General features: G+C 48.1%; 1 protein-coding gene across 1 annotated transcript in view; it reads right to left on the reverse strand.

Moving 5' to 3' along the window:
- Nucleotides 1-1,357: 1,357 nt before the first annotated feature.
- Nucleotides 1,358-20,993, reverse strand: part of shroom3 (shroom family member 3) — a gene marked incomplete at both ends in the record, with an annotated part of 47,743 nt that continues 28,107 nt past the window's right edge. Inside the window, 8 exons of the mRNA XM_080847074.1 lie at nt 1,358-1,669; nt 4,264-4,548; nt 4,936-5,035; nt 6,281-6,664; nt 6,844-7,614; nt 8,447-8,523; nt 9,895-12,940; nt 15,281-15,412. Coding sequence (XP_080703200.1) covers nt 1,358-1,669; nt 4,264-4,548; nt 4,936-5,035; nt 6,281-6,664; nt 6,844-7,614; nt 8,447-8,523; nt 9,895-12,940; nt 15,281-15,412 — 5,107 coding nt within the window. The remainder of the gene's footprint in view (nt 1,670-4,263; nt 4,549-4,935; nt 5,036-6,280; nt 6,665-6,843; nt 7,615-8,446; nt 8,524-9,894; nt 12,941-15,280; nt 15,413-20,993) is intronic.

A 20,993-nucleotide genomic window follows, 5' to 3' on the forward strand; every position in this document is an offset into this window, starting at 1 on the left:
TGCCTGTGTTTCATATATCAGTCAGGTATTATGACTTGGTAAGATACTCTGTAAATGTGGAAAAGGTGCTCTGAAAACATAAAATAAATGAAAAAGATAACCACTCACACTGACAGTTTTGGAGGAAGTGCTCCAGTGGTGTGAGCTGAACGTAATTTTACCACAGTGAAGCAGTCACATGCGACACGTTTGCTACAGTGTGATTGAGATCCAACATGACGAGAAGTGAGAGGAAGTGTTGGGGTGGTGTGCAGGGCCAGTGGATTTTCCCCCCGATCTGGACTGGACAGCTCATGTAGAACAGGATTGTGTTTGATGCAGTTTAGTCCCTCATTAAGGAGACCAGCTCACCGTGAGACCTGTTTCTGTCACATGAAGGAAAATAACCCTGTCATCCATGGCATTTTGTGCTGTTTCTTAAGGTTTGGAGTGACAACATGTCTCTTAAAGCCCCAGTGTAAACTCACCTTCCAAAGAAAAATAACATTTCTCTCTTCCTTCAGTTTTTACACAATATAAAATGTGTTTTTTTTTTCGTTTACACATTAAAAATAACCAAATGTTGGCACATAATATGTACAGTCACTTTCATAATACAAACATATTTTTAATGTATAAATAATGACTGCAGTTGGTCATGGCAGCATTTGAGTGTGTTTTAGAATGAAATTCTAAAGATATAGTTTTGAAGAAAGTTATTTCTATTGTGAAGGATTCTTGAAAGCGCCTGTGGGTGTAAGGAGCGGTCTCCTCCTGTGTGGTTTAGGGCGTGTAGTAGTCAATCTGCCCTGAATAAAAGTGCTCTGCAATGTCCATCGTGAAAAAGAACATCAAAATCACGGTGATGTTTGATCCAAATGCAGCTGCAGGGTAAACGTACCCCCAGGACAGCCGTAAGAGACAATCAGTCACTGCTTTGTTCCGTGCCTCAAGCAGACCTGTGTCCTGATCCAGCTGACCAGAACACAGCTGGAATGAGACTATCTTATTGAACGCCACAGGCTGAAATCAGGAACCACATCCTCAAAAAGAAGGCGGTGTGAAAAAACGTAGATGCGTAAATGCATGAAGCACCAGTCTCTGACTTTACCATTGAACCAATCTGTACGACCCCACTGCAACATGGAGCAAGTGTGCTTTCATCTAAGAGCGTGTGTGAGTGGGTGCCAAAGTGGTTATGTGTGGTGTGTGTGGTCACACTCTTAAGGCACTTTCCCACCCCGTCCGCCATGAGTGGACACGTCGCTGAGGTGCAGTCCGCCCATCTCTTTCTGGTCTAATTCTTCATCAGTGTCTCCTCCTCCTCTGTAGCAGCTGTGTCTGCAGCAGCATCGCTCACAGTGGTGAGGGGGCGGAGTCAGAGCGAGGTAACCGCTGTGGAGCGAGGGGCGGGGCCATCCACAGTGGGGCGGGGCTGAACGGGAAGAGTCTCCGCCAGGCGCTGCCGATGCTCCTCCCCCTGGCGGATGAGCTCGTCAAGGTGCCGCTGGCGGATGAGCAGGGCGGGCTTGAGACGCACGTAGCGCCGGTGGTCGCGCAGCTGTGCCGCCGTCAGGTAGCCGGCAAGGAAGTCAAGAACCACACGCTCGCGCCGGTCCAGGTTCTCCTTCAGCTCACGAGCGTCCTCCTGCTGACTGCACAGCTGACGCCGCTTCTGCTGCAGAGTCTCCTGGAGGAGGACACACACATGACACACACACACGACACACACATGACACACACACACAGATGACACACACACACACATACACACATGGCACACACACACACACACACACACACACACACACACACACATGACACACACACATGACACACACATGACACACACACACCCATGACACACACACATGACACACACATGACACACACACACACATGATTAATGATCACAGTATTATAGTCATACAAACAATGAATTATTGAGATTGACATTAACACCCAATTCAAAGGGTAACACTGTTTCTAATGATTAACTTGCTTAATCCCCTCTCCCCTCACAGGACTACATTTGACCAATTAAATGGAACACCAGTGCCTCCTGCTGTCCAGCTTGTCCTGCACATCTAAACTAGTTTTCGTTTATTGCATGGGCGTTTGAAAACACTCAAGGGCATGCTCATTCCTGTCCTTGGTTGTTAATGTTTGAGAGAGAGAAAGAGAGAGTGTGTGTGAAAGTGAAAGTCCTCTCTATTGCAGAGGTGGTGTAGTAGACACACACACTCTGAAATCCACCTCTGCATTTAACCCACACACACAGTGAAGTGAGGTTACACACTAACCCGGAGCAGTGAGCTGCCTTTGGCGGCGCCCGGGGAGCAGTGATCGGGGTTAGGTTCCTTGCTCAAGCGCACCTCAGCCGTGGATGTGGGCATGGGAGAGCAGTGGTCTACCACTTCCCCCGCCCACATTTTTCCTACTGGTCGGGGATCAAACCGGCCACCCTACGGTTTCCAGCCTGAAACCCTAACCAGTAGGCCACGGCTGCCCCGTGTGTGTGTGTGTGTGTGTGTGTGTGTGTGTGTGTGTGTGTGTGTGTGTGTGTGTGTGTGTGTGTGTGTGTGTGTGTGTGTGTGTGTGTGTGTGTGTGTGTGTGTGTGTGTGTGTGTGTGTGTGTGTGTGTGTGTGTGTGTGTGTGTGTGTGTGTGTGTGTGTGTGTGTGTGTGTGTGTGTGTGTGTGTGTGTGTGTGTGTGTGTGTGTGTGTGTGTGTGTTATATTTGTATCGAGCCCATTTCTATTAGCAGGGAAGGAAATGTTTCAGTTTAAGTGTGAGTCATTTGTGCTCTAGTGAAAGAAAGTAGCCATGGCATTAGTGCCTATGGTAGAGCCATAACCGTGAGGGCAGAGGTTCCTCTTCAGGTGCTCCAAAGAGAGTGACTGAGTGACTGGGTTAGGCTTTGACATGAAGCAGATAGGGAGATCAACAGTCCTTATCTCAACAGCACAATCTACCACAGAGCCTGATACAATTCAGTCACATTAATCCTCTGTTAATCTAACTGATGACAAAATTATATACACACATGCACATACACACCCCAAAAGTGTATAATCACCCATACACACACTCTTATACTTGATACACAATGCAGTCATAGATATCCCAGAGACGGGGTGTGTGTGTGTGTGCGTGACAGGACTACCAGTGACTAAAACAGAGGATTAGCATAAGGCTCTCGTCACACTGGCTGAATGACTCATCACATGAGGAAAGCAGCTGATTCAGTGTCAGCAAAACACAGCTACACAGACTGTGAGAACGGTTAGCAGGACAGAGAACTGGAACTTCTACAGTATCACTACTGATTAGATAAAGGAGGCGTTTGTCGCTAGACAATGGGTGGTAAGCAGACGATTGGTGGTGACAGGAAGTCATTCTGGTCTCTGAATGGTTAAGACCAGTCACCTGACCTGTCTTCCGTCAGTGTTTTCATTCTCACTGAGTGCACAAGCCTTATTACTAACACATGACATCAGAAACCAAGGCCAACTTGGAACAGATGATTTGTAGTCATTCGTGCTTTGGATGTGGTTTTAGGGACTTTACTAAAGCCCATTTCTGGAAAAGAAGGTCAAGCTTTTCTATGTTTAATGATTCTGTACCCTCCTTTGTGTGATCGTGTGTGTGTGTGTGTGTGTGTGTGTTGGTGTCAGTGACATTTTCTTAAGCACACATGTGTGTTAATGTAACACACCTGGCCTTACACACCACCTTCAGTCTAAGCATGTGTGTGTTTGTGTTTGTGTGTGTGGATCAGTGTATGTGTGGGTGTGGGCTTAAAGGTAAGTCTGTGACTCTAACTCCATGCTGGTGTTCGTACACAGTCCTTGCCCTGTAAATGGAAACAAATATAGTGGCTCGGACCAAGCCATAAACATTACCAGCCAATAAACACAGTGCTTGAGGAAGGGTGGGGTGTAATCTGATTGGCTGTTGAGCTCAACTACCAACAATCACTATTCTCACTACTCACTATTCTCACTATTCACTATTCTCAATTCATTATCAGCCAACACTATTCTCAAAACCCAAAACCCAATTTCGGAATGCATCTTTAAGTGTTGAATGTCTTTTCTTAAACTGTCATTCCCAATCTGTGTGTACTGTGTGAGCATTTGTGCGATGACACTAATCACACACTGCACTCATCCGTCACAGTCATCAGTCTCCATCTCTTAGGGCATGCATGCATCCAGGGTGTATGTGCGTGGAAGAGAGTGAGTGTGTGTGTGTTTGTGTGTTTGTGTATGATATTACCCACCCTCTCCTCTCCACTGTCCTCTGTCTCAGCCTTTCTATCGAGGGCGGTGAGGGCGCTCTCCACGCGGGCCAGACGGCCACTTAGGGACAGCAGCAGGTTGACGATCTTGTCCAGGTCCCCGATGAACATGCGGTACTTGTCCCTCTCATTGGGCTTGCAGCGCTCCTGCACCAGCGTCTCAGTGCTGCCCCCTAGAGCACAGCAGTGCCTCTGCTCCTCTCCCAGATGCTCCTTCTCCTCTCTCAGCACCGCAACACTCAGGGCCAAAGCCTGCAGCAGCTCCCCCTAGAGGAATGGAGAATACCACCGCAATTCTGACATGATACTACAGCAGTAAAGATAGACAGAGTCCCAGTGCTCTTTACAGCCATGTGTTTCCAGTAAGTAGACATGTAACAGATGACTATCCCAACCACTCTGCATTGCTTTTATTGTGACCATCTGTGTAGGATACAAGCAACGGGACACATCGTTTTCAGCAGTAAACTAGCTGGCCGTATTTATCTCATGGACATGTGGTACAGTTCAGTCATTCATTTATCCTTGAGTCAAAACACCTAAGTAGAAAAACTTTCAAGAGTTTGTCTTTGGCTCTATAAGTATGTGAAAGCCTCTTCTGAATAACTCCATGTTCCTGAGTGCAGAGTAATGCAGCAGGTGGCAGAGAGCTACCTGCTTGTGTGTGAGGTCAGCTTCATCTTCGTCCAGGTCCGTCTCCATTCTGCTGGCGGGGGCCAAGGACTCCTGGGAGTTATAAACTTCATCTGGCCCTCTGAGTGCAGCGGAACACAAGAGAGTATTACAAACAAATATACATCCACACAGACACACACACACACACACACACACACACACACACACACACACACACACACACACACACACACACACCCGCACACACACACACACACACACACACACACACACACACACACACACACCCGCACACACACACCCGCATAGTTATTTTAAGACAAACACACACCCTCTCTCACACTCACTCCACCTTTGCACAAGGAATGCAAATGGACTGGATTTTGCTATTCAGAGCTGGCCTATTTAGCAGAACAGGAGGAATGTTAAAAATGCATTCCGGGAAAGAATCGGAGCATGCTTAATTAAAGTGGATTTAATCACCCTGTAGAATGCTGAAGGTCACAAAGAAACAATGCAGCCCTGGGTGTGGATGGAGTGGGCTACCATTGTGTCTGACACATAATAATAATTTACAGTGATACATTGCTCCTTTTCAAATGATATTAAAATAGAGCTTTTATGCGCACTGAAAACAGTTACAGTGCCAGCTAAACTTAAACTTCCCAGTGAATGCATTCATGCGAGTAAGAGTTCTGTTGAACTCTCAATGAACTTCACCAAAAGTGAAATATTAAACGCCATTTTAAGTTTAACACTGAAACAGTTCAAAGTCTGGGAGCTGTAAAGTGGGTCATTTTCTAGCCTTACACTAGGTGGCAGAATAACATACGGTAGATGTTCTGGTATAATATAGCCGGCCCTTCACATTCAAGCTTCCTGCATGGATAAATGTCATGTCTTTTTTCCAGCGGTCTTATACTCACTTTTAGCACGAAACTACTTAAAAATACATTCTCAAATCTCAAAACCTGCTTACACAATGCAAGCGGATTCTGCCCAACTGCCCAACACAATCATTTGACCTCAGCAAAAAAGACCCAAGCAAATAAAGTCACTGATATATGTGGTATTTAAAGATATGGGGCTACTTAATGTTTGGGCAAAGGTTTTAGTAGCATTCATCCCGCAAAGCAATCAGATAATGAATCTACAAAAGAGAGCCGTGTTGTGATAACACCGATGCCTGGCAATAACCTGGGCCATAACTTCACCAGGCCAAACAAGGCTGCCTTTGTGCACCTGCCTCTGTGCAGCATGAACTGATCACTGAGTTATGTAAGGCACATAAAAGCCTCCACCTTCCCTCCACCTCTCCCTGCGGAGCGGCCCTGCGCCATACGCCATCTGCTCTCTCCCCCACCTGTCTTCCTGACTGACGTCGCTCCTTCTCCGTTGCCATGACGACCGCTGTCTGTAGGCAGGGAATATCTCTTCCATCATATCCATGGAGCTTCTACCAGCCCAGCCGTCCAGGAGAGCAGTCAGGGACTTGTCCCGAGACACCAGCTCCCGGGCCAAGGCCTCCACTCGCCTGTCCACCTCAGACTTCTCCCTCCTGGACAGCAGGCGGGGATCCAGGCCCAGGCTCTCGTCATCCTCTTCTGGGACAGTGATGCTGGGAGCCAGGGGCTCGGTGCTCAGGCTGGGGCTGAGCGAGGGCTCTGGAGACAGGGGAGGAGGTGAGACGCTAGCACTCCCTCTGGCTGTTCCATGGCAAATGACTGAATCCTCCACAGGCTCCGCACTTCCAACAGAAAAATAAATGTTTTATTAACACAAGTAAGCTGGAATACTCAAATACAAAATATAGTCAATTCCAACATATCAATCTAGTTTCATATCTGTTTAAATGAATCTGCTGATTCTGGTGGAACAGGGGACACCTTGAGGGCGAGCCCATGGTTGCAGCGTGACTAATCATACCTGATGCACGGCACTGGTGGCTCCATGTAGCCCTCCTCTCCTACAGGGGGTGAGAGAGAGAGGGGGGGTGGCGGTGGGGGGAAGTCCTCCGTGATGTCAGTCTCACGTATGGGCAGAGGTGGTGAGGGGGAGGGGGGAGGGGACACATCCTGGAGGAACACGTCATCATCTTCTTGGCTAGAGGCCAACGGAGGACTGTAGCGCAGGTTGGACTCAGAAATGCGTAGGGAGGGCAGTGGCTGGGGCAACTGATCAGGAGAATGAGGTGGGGGGTGTGCGGGGGCCACATGGGATGTTTTGGGTGGGAGGTTAGGTGGGGCGGTAGTGAGAGCCTTCTCCGAGGGTGGGGGTGTCTTTGGTGCCATCCGGGCAGGTTCGCCGCTGGGGAAGTCCTTCAGCGTCTCCTCTGAGGTGCTGGTGTCACTGGAGCTCTGCCTGGTCATCCCTGTGGAGGCCCTCCTCGTGTGGCGCGACGCTTCGCCATGTGGCGTGGAGGGGAAGGTGATGGCATCCAGGTTGGCCAGGCACAGCCTGTTGCTTGCCTGCCAATCTAGGCTGCCAGTGTTGCCAGGTGGAGAGAGGGGGCAGGGGAGGCCCACGGAGGCCGCCAGGCCGGTGGCGCTCTGGGCGCGCTGGCGTTCGCTGTGCCGCTGCCGTTCCCTCCGCACCACGGGCACATGGGCCTGGGAGCTGGTCTGGTTCAGTAGGTAGCGTTCTGTTCTCACGGCTGAGGCTGAAGATGGCCGATCAGGCTTCAGACTCACCAGAGACCTGGCACACACACACACACACACACACACACAGCAGCATGTCAGCATTGACAACATTTCACAGGCATGTACATGTCCACACATCAACTGCATCTTCAGTAGTGTATCACCTAATAATGCTGTTTTCTAATCCCTGTTGTCTATCATTCATTCTTGTATGAACATGACAGAATGTGGCCTTTTTAGGGGATCGCTTAACTGGGATTGACCAACACTTAAACGTCCAGCAACTTCTGACATCATAAGGAAATACCATGGAACTCGGACTTCTGACATCATAAGGAACTACCATGGAACTCCTACTGTTTTTCTGTTTAATTTCTGTCCATGAGACGGCCTTTAAGTGTGAAATACCTCAACAATAATTTCTCAACAAAACTGCCCTCTCTGCCTGATATTATGGGATTTTCATATTACATGCTGAGTCAAACATTCTACTTAAGGGCCGTCCAGGTCAAAAATAGACACAGGACCTCTCCAATAGAGCCATTGACCAATTAAGGAATAGGCCTCTGAGGTATTGCCTTAAAAGCCAGCATGTTTAAACAATTTAAATGTTCTCATAAGGAGAGATTTGGGTTATGGGCCTAAGACAGTGACTATGTACAGCCTGTTTCTTGACCCCATCAGAAGCAAATATCATCTACTGTTGATTATAATGATGATTATGAGCTGTGCACAGCAATTGTGATTTACAAATGCATGAAGTAGGACATATACATATGGGCACACAGACACACAGACACACAGACACACAGACACACACACACACACACACACACACACACACGGTTATATAATGGATATACAGTATAATTCAGAAAGTCACAAACCTGTTGACACTGTGACTAGATTGAACCAGATCCATTGACATCAGCCCAAATGATTTTAGCTCCGCAACCATGAAATCCTAGCGTGATAAAAATCACATGTTGCAAACCATTCCATTAATCAATACACTGGACCATCCCTGTTGGCTTTATTCATGAGTATTTCTGGGTTCACTGTGCATCTGTATTAACCAAGGAGAAAATATCCTGAAGGTCAGTTTCAATCAGACAACCAGGGTTGATCATTTGGCATTAATATCACCGTCTAAAGCATTCCAAAGTTTAATCATAGGTGATATATTAAGAGAAATAAATTCTAACAATTCTGCTTATCTGCAAGTGGTGTCTGAACAAACTACTCAGATATCTAGCATGACCAGTGATCTCACACACAAACTTCTCTTGGTAAATCAAATACTTTCTCTAGTATGAGTTGTGGTATGTGGTCTATCACTTGGACCACAGAGATGTTAAGACTGGCTTGGTGATATGATCAAAACTCTAAAATCATTAGTCATGGTGCCTGAAACTGGTTTTAAGCAGTACTCTTTCCTGGTTCTCTTTTGTTGTTGTGCGTACAAGCAGCCCTTATGTGAAAATAATGTTTATGGAGGGAGACTAATTGCAGCGACATAAACAGCATTTAAAAAATCTCACTTCCTGCCAAAACTGTGGCAAGAGCTCCAAAACAGATCCATCTTATCAGACACAACTCCTCCCCATAGAAACAGACAACGTGATTTATCAGTCTGTCATCTGCCTCAGGAGCCCTGGTGGCACCAAACAGGAAGAGGGAAGTCCAGGGCATTTCCTGGAGGGTTGGGGAGGGGGCACTGCCATATATCTCTGCTCGTTTGCCTTTTTAACAGCACACTGTGTAAGAGAATCACACCAAAGCTTTTTATAAAGACGACCAAAGCTCCCCAGACAGACATATAAATGGTGATAGATACTTACACCAGACGGAACTGAAGGCTCTAATTTGGACTTTATTTTTGCCTTCTAAGGTTGGCTTTACCACATTGGTTATAGGCAATGTTAGAATGTATGGTATGTCAAGAGAAACTTTGTAGGCTTTGTATTAAAAGCTGTGCAGCACCCAGAGGGAAAGATTACACCCATGGAAGTTACTTATTGAGCTTTCAAATAAAGACACCATTTTCTTCCCTAAACACCTTTGCAATATCTGCCTGACCATGGTCACCACTTTAAGCGGTTTATTAACCAGCCCAAAAGACTGGACTGGGAATGATAATGTTGCCTCTGATTTCATAACATTACAGCTTCATATTTTAAAGCTGAGAAATACATGTCCTGATGTGAAATTACATTATCTTCAAGATGATAATTAGCTTTTGCTTGTTGCCAAGCAACACCATAGTATACATAAGAGGGTTCATTTTTGATTTGCTCAGTGCTAGGGAGTGAACTACACACAGAAGGAGGAGTACCTGGTTATACCGCTCTACAGAGGGCGAGGAGCGGGACCGGACATGCTGTGGAGCTGGCCTGTTCTCCAGCCGGTCCAGTAAGTCCTCTGCAGAGGCTGACTTTCCTGAGCTCCGGGCTGGAGCAGCTTTCTCCAATCCCCCATGGCAGTGCTGGGAGAGTGGGAGGTGATACAGTGCATCTGGACCAGATGTCTGAGCCAGGCTTGGGTCTGAAGCAAGTCTTTCTCTGTCCACCTGCCTCTCAGGCTCTGGAGTTTTACTCTGGGGCCTGTACACAGCCTGTTGGGGCTCAGCATGCAACCTGCCAGAATAAAAGTCCCCGTGGAGGTTGGCCGGAAGAGTGTAGGTCTGACGGCTACCCCCGGAAAGACTCTCTAGCCCAGGCTCTTGCAGTGAAGCCAGGCTGGAGGTGGAGGAGAGGCTCCGGGAGTCAGTGGAGGAGCACGAAGCTGGATGGATGTAGGCACTGTGGGGACGACTGGGGCGTCCCTCTGACCTCTTGCCAGTTTTTCGCTTCATGTACTCAGCCACAGCATCCTGCTGCATCTGCTTCAGTTGTGGATGTGAGGCTCCTGGCTTGGGCCCGGCATTCTGCCTGACCGCCATTTCAAACATCTTCCGACGATCTGCAACGCTGGTCTCTGGGATGAGGAACTGCTGCTTCCTGGAAGTCTCGGGGTCGGACAGTCCGACCTCGTGCATGTTCTCCGGCTCAGAGTAGGAGCGCTTCTTCTGGTCCATGGTCAGGCGCTTGCGCCCCCCAATCCGCACGAGCGAAGGACCCACTGGTGGAACACTGCGCTCCCCAATCCGCATGAGTGGAGGGCCCACTGGTGGAACACTGGGGAGTTCTGGAGGACTGATCCTTTCCAGCGTGTCTGGGGTCACCACATGGCGCTCTTTCGGGGTATGGGGAGAGGTGGACGTTGGTTTGGGAGTGGTCTTGGGTCCCTTCCTCTCAAGGGACAGGTGTTTGACTGGCACGGGTGGAGGATTCAAGTCCCTCCGCCGGAAAGAGGTGGACCTGAGCACCTTAGACTGGGCGTCTTTAATGCTGTCCCGGTACGACCTGTCCTGGAGCGTGCCTAAAATATCCAGGGGGTCATCTTTCCACTCAAAGCGAGTTCCATTTTCTTCATCCAAATGGAAGGTACTTTTGCTTCTCTGCAGGGCCAGTGCTGGATCTGGCAGGTATCTGAGCTGGGCCTGATCGCTACTCCCTCTTCTATGATGCAACTCCATGTGGCCCTCCTGGTATGCCGTTCTAAACCCTTGGGTGTTGGAATAGAAGCTGGGAGGAATTGTTTGAAGGGCAGAGATACAGTTCCTGTCTAGCATGTTGTGAAGGTCCTCCACACCAGAGAGGGAGCTCTTGGGGCCGGCAGCAGTATGGTTTGGACGGTAGGAGGTTGAGGAGGCGTTACTGGTACTCTGACTGCGAACTTTGCCAGGCTCACGCCTCTCAAAGCGACTCACCCGCTCTAACACAGACACGCTACGGTCAACTGAGTGGTTCTGGCTGCTGCTGCTGCTTTCGGGGCTAGCACACCTCTGCACTTCTGCCAGTGCATTCTCCAGGCGTGTCAGAAGGTGCTCATGATCCTGGGGGACGCTGGATTCACTGTAATGCCTCACAGGTAGATTGTGGCCACCTCTGTTGCCCGGGGCCACTTGTCCCTGTGGCACTTTGCTCTGCATCACCATGGGCTCAGTTTGTGAGCTCTGCTCTGGACCTCTGACATGCTCTTCCTCCCTGCTCTGTTTGAGGCTGCTTTGGGGCTCTGGGCTCTGGGTATGCCTGGATCTTTCTCTTCTGGGCTGAACTGGAGTATAAGGGTCTCTTCTTTCCTGTCCGATGGATGGAGCTGGAGGCCAGTAGCTGTTAGACTGCAGGTGAGGCCTGTATTTGGTGTGGAGCTCCTCCAGGCCCATATCAGGATGCTGGGAGGATGGCGGCACTTGTGGCAGTGGTTTGGGCTGGGAAAATGCTGGATGAAGTGGGCTGGAGGAACCATGTGGAGTATTGCTTTGGTTTCCGTTCTCCACTGCCACACCCTCTCCCCCTGGTTCTCTCTGGGTGGTGTAGCGACTCTCCTTGGCAAGAGCCGGATACACTGTGCTTGAGCTGGGGCAGCTGGTGGGCATCTGTGCAAAGTGGGGCTCGGGTGGGGGCACTTGGTAGATGCTGGTGGGAAACATGGGGCGGCCAGGCTTGGAGGCCTGGGGGAACCCCTGCTTCGGGCGAGTGGTGGGGCTGCTCTCTGGGCTCTTCTCCACCACCGTGTGCAGCTGACCTTCCGTCACGAATGAGGGCTTCCCTGTGGCCACTGACCCACTGGAATGGTGCCAGGAGCCCTTGTGCAAGGCGCGCAGGGAACGGGCCTGCTCCAGGCTGGACCAGGAGTTGGGTCGCTCGTGGTTGCGGATCGCGGCGAAGCTGTCACTGCGTAGGGGAGGTGCTGGCGCACCTTTCAGACTCTCATAGGAGCTACGACTGTGGGAACCCCACACTGGACCCGCACTGTGGCGATTGGAGGTGGATGAGCCGCCACTGCTGCTGCTGCTGCTGCTGCTACTGCCGCCACGGTGACAAGCCCCTCCTCCCCCTTGGGCTTGTCCCCGCCTGTCACCAGCTCGGCCCATGAGGGCAGACGTGACCTCGTGCTCCTCAGACACACCCTGCTGTGGGTCATAGATGGTGCGCACGTAGCGGATGTCCGCCTGCTGCATCCCCTCCTCCTGTGCGCCTCCTCTTGTCTGGGGCACGTGCTCCATGGAGCAGGAGCGCTCCCTGTTACTGAAGGACGGGGCGGCAGCCAGGTACTCCGGGATACTGGAACTGGTTGAAAATGAGCTGTAGGCAGAGTCGCGCTTGCTGTGCAGGTGGTCGATGCTGTTGGAAGACTTGGAGGCCGACAGTTGATGGCAGGAGCTGTAGGCTGGGCTGGGGTGGTCCAAGCTCTCCATGCTGCCCCTGGAGCTGTACTGGTCCGGGCTCTTACGCAGGAATCCAGCCTCATAGCCGGAGAGGTCGGTTGTGGAGGCACTGCACATAGAAGAAGAGGAGGAAAAACAAGAGTGTGGTGAGGAAACAAGATGCGTGATGGGACTCTCCTCTTTACCCTATTGCCTGCAACCAACACTGTCATGATTCTGAGGAGACTGAGGAGGGTCTGCAGTTTTGAAGGATATCTAGTACTGAGCACTGAATACATAGTCTCTGCTGGAAGACTTAATTAAACCTCAGTGGCAATCACTGACTCTGCAGGCTTTCAAAGCACTAAGTAGTATAAAGAAGCTAACAGATTTTTTGCTGTATCTGTTATTTTCTGTTCCTTTGGTCCGATAAGACTATAAATTAACCACAGCGGAGAACTTGAAGAGACATCAGAAGGACACATTTATTGCTCGGGTACCTCTGACACCATAAAAGCAGTGTCTGATTAAATCAGAAGGAATTGTTCCCACCCCTCTTAGGCTGATCATCTTTATGGCTTAATTTACAACGTGTCATGCAGACAGAGTTTGGATTACACTGTTTAAATACAAATTCAGACAGGCTCCAGTGCTAATAAGTGAAACACTGCCAAGACGTCTCAGTTGCTTTGATAATAAACAACTTGTGCTGCCGGAGCTGAGGTCTCCCTATTCTTCCTAGATGTGGTAAACATAAGAGACAACTTCACAGCTCGATTTACCACCTCTGTCATAACACACACACTAACCACCAACACAAATGTGTCTACAGGGACTTCAGTCAAGGCCAGAGCAACACCAAATGGCAACCACAACACACGGCTTAAAATTAAATCTGTCTGCATTTAATTTATTATACAAGATATTTTGAAATCCGGCTATGCTCTGCTCATCTGTCTTCTCCCAGTCCCAGCCAAACAGTCCCTGATGGCTGTGAGGGTAGGGGTAGGGGGGGAGGTGGGGGGCGGGCACAGAGCTCCCATGGGGCCCCTCACTGGGCGGCTGCCCTTGTATGGGTATATGGGTGCTGGGAGAGCGAGTGTCAGTCTGTTGGTGTTCTCACCGCCATTATGAATGTGATGTTGCTGCCTCTCTGGTGACACAATCCCTTCTACTGCTCTACTTTCACGCGCACATATACACACACACACACACACACACACACACACACACACACACACACACACACACACACACACACACACACACACACTCCCCATTTCATTGTTGTCTTTGTAAGGCTGACGCTAGCACTGTCCTGGCATACGACCACCACACGCGTGCCCTGATAGGATGTTACCATGGAGATCAGAGGGGTTAAGGGGTGGCACAGCAAAGAATGTGCCTTCATAAGAGACACACTGCGTCAATGCCCTCCCTCCCCAGCCCTCCTCATCTCTCGGTAGCCGTCATTGCTGATGGTATTTGGATGTCCTTGTCTAAGTACACTGATTACACTCCAGATAAAGGGACACACAAACAGGCTTTCTTTCACAGCCTTCGTACTGCTGGCACTACTTAGATCTCTTTTGGCCAGAACCAAAGTGGGTGACACTACCTGAAACAAAGTGGGTGGGTGGTGGTCTCAGTACACAGATACAGATGACTTGATTCAAACAGACCTGGCATCACTCCTCAATGGTCTACCCTGGGGGTTTAGCAAGTGTTGCATGTGTAGCAATGAGCTCATTTAAAACATAAGCACACACTGCTCTCACACACGTCTGCCATGCACCAGACTCGTGGTAAAAGGCACTCACATACTATTACCATCATGGTTTTAGTTTACATGAAGACCTTTGCCCATGAAGTCATACATGTACAAGATAAGCAATCATGCGAAACCAAATGACTCATCCTTCTTTTCTGGGAACAATGCAGATTCTCCACTGGGACTTGGACTATTATCCCATTAACTATTAACTATCTCCACTACCAAGATAACCAAGCATTCCAAATCCAAAGAAACAGGAATTTATACACAGTAGGACTGTATCATCATGGAGGCTTCAGCATTTCACACCTTTAGACTGAAGAGCATCCAACCTCTTGTGGCTATACTTCTCCTGGCATAGTTAACTGCCTTAAGTCTGTGATTGGGCTGCCATAATTAAGATGTTGTTGGTGCTTCTGGTTGTGTTTAGCTGGCTTTTGCGTTGCCTCACTCTGGTGGCCATGTGTTCAACGGCGTGATGCGCACAAGACCAGGGGGGTTTGATAACAGTCTGCTTAACACAAGACCAGACTGTTCTCTGTTCTCCATCAAACTCTCTTTTGTCCGAAAAGTGGGAGAGCAGACCTGGCCTCCAAAGAGAGAGAATGTGAGCGAGAAAGATTAAGTGAGAGATAGATAGAGGGATAGAGAGAGGGATCTATTGTGTTGTCAGCCTGTGGCCCAGATTCCACTAACCTGGAATGGTAGTTCTGGTGCCAGGGAGCTCCCATGCTGCCCTGGGATATTTTCATCATGCTGGGGTCCTGCTGGCTGTCTGCGAGTTTGGTGGAATGCCACGAGTGTGGACGGGACGCAGGCTCACTTCGTCTGTCGGACACAGAACACAGCGTTCAGAGGGAGGGACCCCGTGTGGCCCTATGTGGCCCTTAAGGACAGGCACCAAGGAAGCCACGTCTCACTGGTGTGGGGTGCATACTAATGCTGACATACATCTCACTGACGTCAAAACGTAAACGCTGGACAGGTCACCACAAAACCACTCCCTGATGTACAACAAATACACACAGACACACACACGCATACATAGAGAAGGACACACAGACAGAGAGATCTACCTTAATGAGAATCCAGAAGAACTGATTCTAACGAAGCATAGAGATAGGGATAAATAGTTAATAGCTCTGTACATGGTGCACACAGTATTCAATTGAGCTACATATGAATCAGATAACTCTTTAGGGCCAAGGAACCAGAGCCCGAAGCCACTGGGGAGGCCTCTTACGGCCCTTTCCAACCCAGTGGAAGAGCATCATACTGGGGTGCAATCTCTGTTTCATCGCATAAACACCATCAGACAAACACTTCCTCCTTCATTCCATCTCAACTAACATCATCAAAGGCACTGATAACAGGCTTGTACTGCCGTCACTCAAAACAAAAAGTAGCCTAATATTTACCACGAAAATAAGAAGCCTAAACATTGCAAGCACTGACTTACAGAGTCTGAAGAACTTGGCGAATACGGTTTGTTCTTTTGAGAACATTCTAAGAGCCAATGGGAGCACAAAAACATCTCTCTAAGTAGGACACCTCATGAGACAGCTGAACTATCTGCACTGGCCAAAGACAATTATGGTACTCTGCTTTGGTCTTCAAATTCCACTTGTTTGCACTGCATAATTGACAACCTGTACCGGTTGTCAGTGGTTAAAGGTGTCATTCTGCTGTTGCATAATATGGAATGAATTCAGACACTTCACATTTTAAACGTTGTATTATGTTGCAGCCTTACTCTGAAATAATTTACATTCATTTCCCCCTCATTAATCTAAACTTAACACCCTGTTTTGCTAAAGCAAAAACAGGATTTCTCAACAGTATTCACACTCTTTGGTATTACACTTCAAATTTAGCTCAGGGGCTTTCCATTTCTTTTTAGCATCTTTGAGATGTTTCTACATAAGTCCACATGTGGTAAATGCAATTGATTGGACATGATTTTGAAAGGCACACACCTGTCTATATAAGGTCTCACAGCTGACAATGCATATCAGACCAAAAACCAAGCCATGAGGTTGAAGGAATTGCCTGCAGAACTCAGAGAAAGGATTGTTGAAGGCACAGATCTGGGGAAGGCTGCAAAAAGCACAACCTCAGACTGAACTAAAAAGACAACCTCAGACTGAACTGAAAGCCAACCTCAGACTGAACTAAAAGCACAACCTCAGACTGAACTAAAAGCAGTGCTGTAGTGGTTCCTGGAGAAGTGGGTATACTCTTTCATTTTTTTAAGCAGCCCATACAGCACAGGATAAAAGCCCTGGTTTGAGAAGTGGGTATACGCAATGCTGACTGAAAAATTAGTGGGTATACTCCGTATACCTGCGTATACCCTGGACTACACCACTGACTAAAAGCACATCCTCAGACTGAACTAAAAGCACAACCTCAGACTGAACTAAAAGCACATCATCAGACTGAACTAAAAGCACAACCTCAGACTGAACTAAAAGCACAACCTCAGACTGAACTAAAAGCACGACCTCAGACTGTACTTAAATCCACTAAAAAGAGCACTGCATCAAATTAAAATCCTGGGAATGCCAGGGTGTAAAATAATGTTTTTAGTCTAGTTTTAAAACAGGCAGCAGATCTGATCATTTGAAATTAAATGTAAATAATAAGCTGAAGTACAGAATGACAGCGATATCCTGAATGAAAATCTGGTCCAGAGTGCTTAGTACCTCAGACTGGGACCAAGGTTCCCCTTTCAACAGGACAATGGCCCTCATTCTCGATCATTTTCTGTAATTCTTCAGAAATGTTTCTTACGTGACTTCGTAAAAACAACGTAAGGGAAACACTTCCGCTGCATTCCCGCACGCTTGAAAATACGTTCATAAGCAGCCGCAGTCTTCTCAGCTGTGTTCCCTCGGATTAGTTTCTTAAATTGATGCGCGTTCTCGTGAAAGTGGATTTGCATACATACACGCCCCGTCAGCTCCTTATTGGGGCACGCAGCCATAGCCAAGTGTGCTGTCGGAATTTCCCAAATCCACACGAAAGCAACTCGTAACAGGTGGTCATTAATAAAGTGGAGATCTTTTCTTACGTTGAACTTCCGAAGTCCGTAGAACACATTTAAGAAGTCACTTTTAAAAAAAAAAAAATCGAAAAATAGCCATAGGTCACAAGTAGGATTATAATTTGCAGTCAGTGCTCTCTAAATTACAGTAAGTGCATGTGATAGTTCTTAGAGATTGGGGTTAGTGTTTATTTATTTATTCACTTACATTTGCAGTCTTCTTGTACATTCACATTCAGTCATTTACCAGACGACTTTGTCCAAAGTGACGTACAAGGGAGAGAATAGAGACCTAGCTACGAGCAATAGAGACCTAATGTAACAATAAATACTACCTCGTAGACTCATGACTATAAATGTGAAACAAATGATCGTATTTATTATTATTATAATTATTTTAATCCAAGGATGTCTGTAGAGTTGACTTGAACGCAATCACCAACGGGTTTTCACAAATTCAACCGTTAGCCCTTTTAACACGTAGTTTTTTCAAATGTCATTCCTCAAATAACCACAGGAGGGCCCCGTGGAATCGCATTTGAGAAGATTCCGGAAGAGTTACGACTGCTATTTCGCGTTCTGAAAGTCTTCTGAAGTTCAGAAGAAATCGCAGACGAAAAAACTATGGAGAATGGCAAATGTTTTCCTAAATCCACCGAAGTGGAGTTCAGAAGAAAATCCTTCTGAAAGTCTTCCCAACTGCTGTCGAGAATGAGGGCCAATGATCCTAAGCACACAGCCAAGAGCAGAAATGGCTTACGGACAACTCTGTGAATGACCTTCAGTGTCCCAGCCAGAGATCTGTTTATTGTGAAACAGCCATGAAAATGGCTGTCCACTGATGGTCCTCATACAACCTGACAGAGCTTGAGGGGATCCGCAGAGAATAAGAGCAGAAGATCCCCGAATCCAAGTGTACAAAGCTTCTCCTGTCATACCAAAGAAGACTCAAAGCTTCTCCTGTCATACCAAAGAAGACTCAAAGCTTCAGGTGTCATACCCAAGAAGACTCAAAGCTTCTCCCGTCACACCCAAGAAGACTCAAAGCTTTACGTGTCATACCCAAGAAGACTCAAAGCTTCAGGTCGCATACCCAAAAAGACTCAAAGCTTCTCCTGTCATACCCAAGAAGACTCAAAGCTTCAGGTGTCATACCCAAGAAGACTCAACGCTTCTCCTGTGATCCCCAAGAAGACTCAAAGCTTGTCCTGTCCTCCCCAAGAAGACTCAAAGCTTCAGGTGTCAAACCCAAGAAGACTCAAAGCTTCAGGTGTCATACCCAAGAAGACTCAAAGCTTCAGGTGTCATACCCAAGAAGACTCAAAGGCTGTAATGGCTGCCAAATGTGCTTTAACTAAGTACTGAGTAAAGGGTCTTATGTCAATGTGATATTTCAGTTTTTGCTTTTTAATACATTTGCAAAAATGTCTAAAATTCTGAGTTCACTTTGTCATTATGGGGTATTGAGTGTAGACTGATGAAGGGAAAAATGATTTTAACAATTTAAACCAAATTTGAAAAAAGTGAATGGGTCTGAATACTTTCTGAACGCACTGTACAATTATAAGGATAAGAGAGGGTTAAGTTTAACTCCAGACTGTCTTTTACAAGCATGAAAAACTCTGGTTTTCCATGTCTATTTCACTCTACATTTCAATTCAAACACAAAACACACACAACACACACTCAGTCCCCATGAACTAGTTGGAGAGATAGAGGGTCCTACGTCTGGGGACTCAGGCACCCTAACTGATACAGATATTTCCCCAATGTAGGATAACTGTCATAGGGAACTGCAATGGCCTTCCCTCCAAGCTCTGTAAAAGACGGAGTGTGTTCAGTCTGCAGCCGTGCCCCTGGGTAAATGAGCGCAGGTCACGACCATCAGCAGCACCGCCCGCTCCTCCTGCTGCCCCCACTCCTCCCGCTCCTCCTCCTGGCTTTAGCCCATCACGTCTGGCTCCCGCACACACACACACATGCCAGCACTGAGTACCAGACCCACTCGACCCCCCGCTCAGACCTTACACAGCTATCAGGCCTGATACAGCCTGTGGGACGTGCCTGAGCACTGCTCCCCCCCCCCCCCCCCCCCCACACACACACACACAGAAATATCTCGATATCCTCCATTACCTCAGGAGCTGCCAGGGTAGCACAGTTTGTTTTTGAGTCCTGGAGCTCCCAAATCACCAACCGTAATGACCAGTATCCGCCAAACACACAAACAAGCCACTGATCCAAAGAGGAGGGATTCAGACCAGTCAGCTCTTATTTGCGCTAATTGGCCTTGCTCTCGCTGTCTTGGTTAAGATTACAAGATTGATGGTTTAAATGATTGATTTTGATGGAAAGGGTGGTTGAGATAACAAAGCCACAAGCTTTTACCGTGACTGGAAACCAAACACTGCATCAAATAAATACACCAAAACATGAAACACCAATATGACATTAAGTAGAGCAGGGAGGCCAAACACACATACATTAATGTGGTCATGTTTTTGTGCTTAAGAACATTTCAGACCTCAGTACACCCTGCTTCTGTTCTCCAAGCAGGTGAAGACATACAGTGTCTAACTCTGGGATTGATTCCACCGAGCATATGAAGTGGTCACTAGACGCCTCTCATCACTCTCCTTCCATCTCCAAACCAAACAGCTTCTATCTCCCCCTCCTTCCATCTCCACGCCAAACAGCTTCTATCTCCCCCTCCTTCCATCTCCACGCCAAACAGCTTCTATGCCCCCCCTCCTTCCATCTCCAAACCAAACAGCTTCTATCTCCCCCTCCTTCCATCTCCACGCCAAACAGCTTCTATGCCCCCCCTCCTTCCATCTCCACGCCAAACAGCTTCTATGCCCCCCCTCCTTCCATCTCCACGCCAAACAGCTTCTATGCCCCCCCTCCTTCCATCTCCACACCAAACAGCTTCTATGCCCCCCACCTTCCATCTCCACACCAAACAGCTTCCAACCCACCCTCCTTCCATCTCCACACCAAACAGCTCCTTCCATCTCCACACCAAACAGCTCCCCCCCCCCACCTTCATCTCCACGCCAAACAGCTTCTATCCCCCCCCCCTTACATCTCCACACCAAACAGCTTCTATCCCCCCCCCCCCTCCTTCTCCTTCTCCCTCTTCTGCCCCCTCCCCCCCACCTTTCACAGACAGAGAAAAACTCCCTTTTCAGCACGCAGATTGGCTGCCAGATATGGAGCCTCCTCACCCCAACCCTCTCACCAGAGTTTCACAATCAGTCCCAGTGAGAGGATGGGGGATGGGGTATGGGCTGACACACACACACACTCATTAAGGCATAGAGACACAGGGCTCTTTAGACAGGGAACACAGAGGATCAGATT

Source organism: Sprattus sprattus (genome assembly GCF_963457725.1).
Source record: "Sprattus sprattus genome assembly, chromosome: 11".
Classification (NCBI taxonomy): domain Eukaryota; kingdom Metazoa; phylum Chordata; class Actinopteri; order Clupeiformes; family Clupeidae; genus Sprattus; species Sprattus sprattus.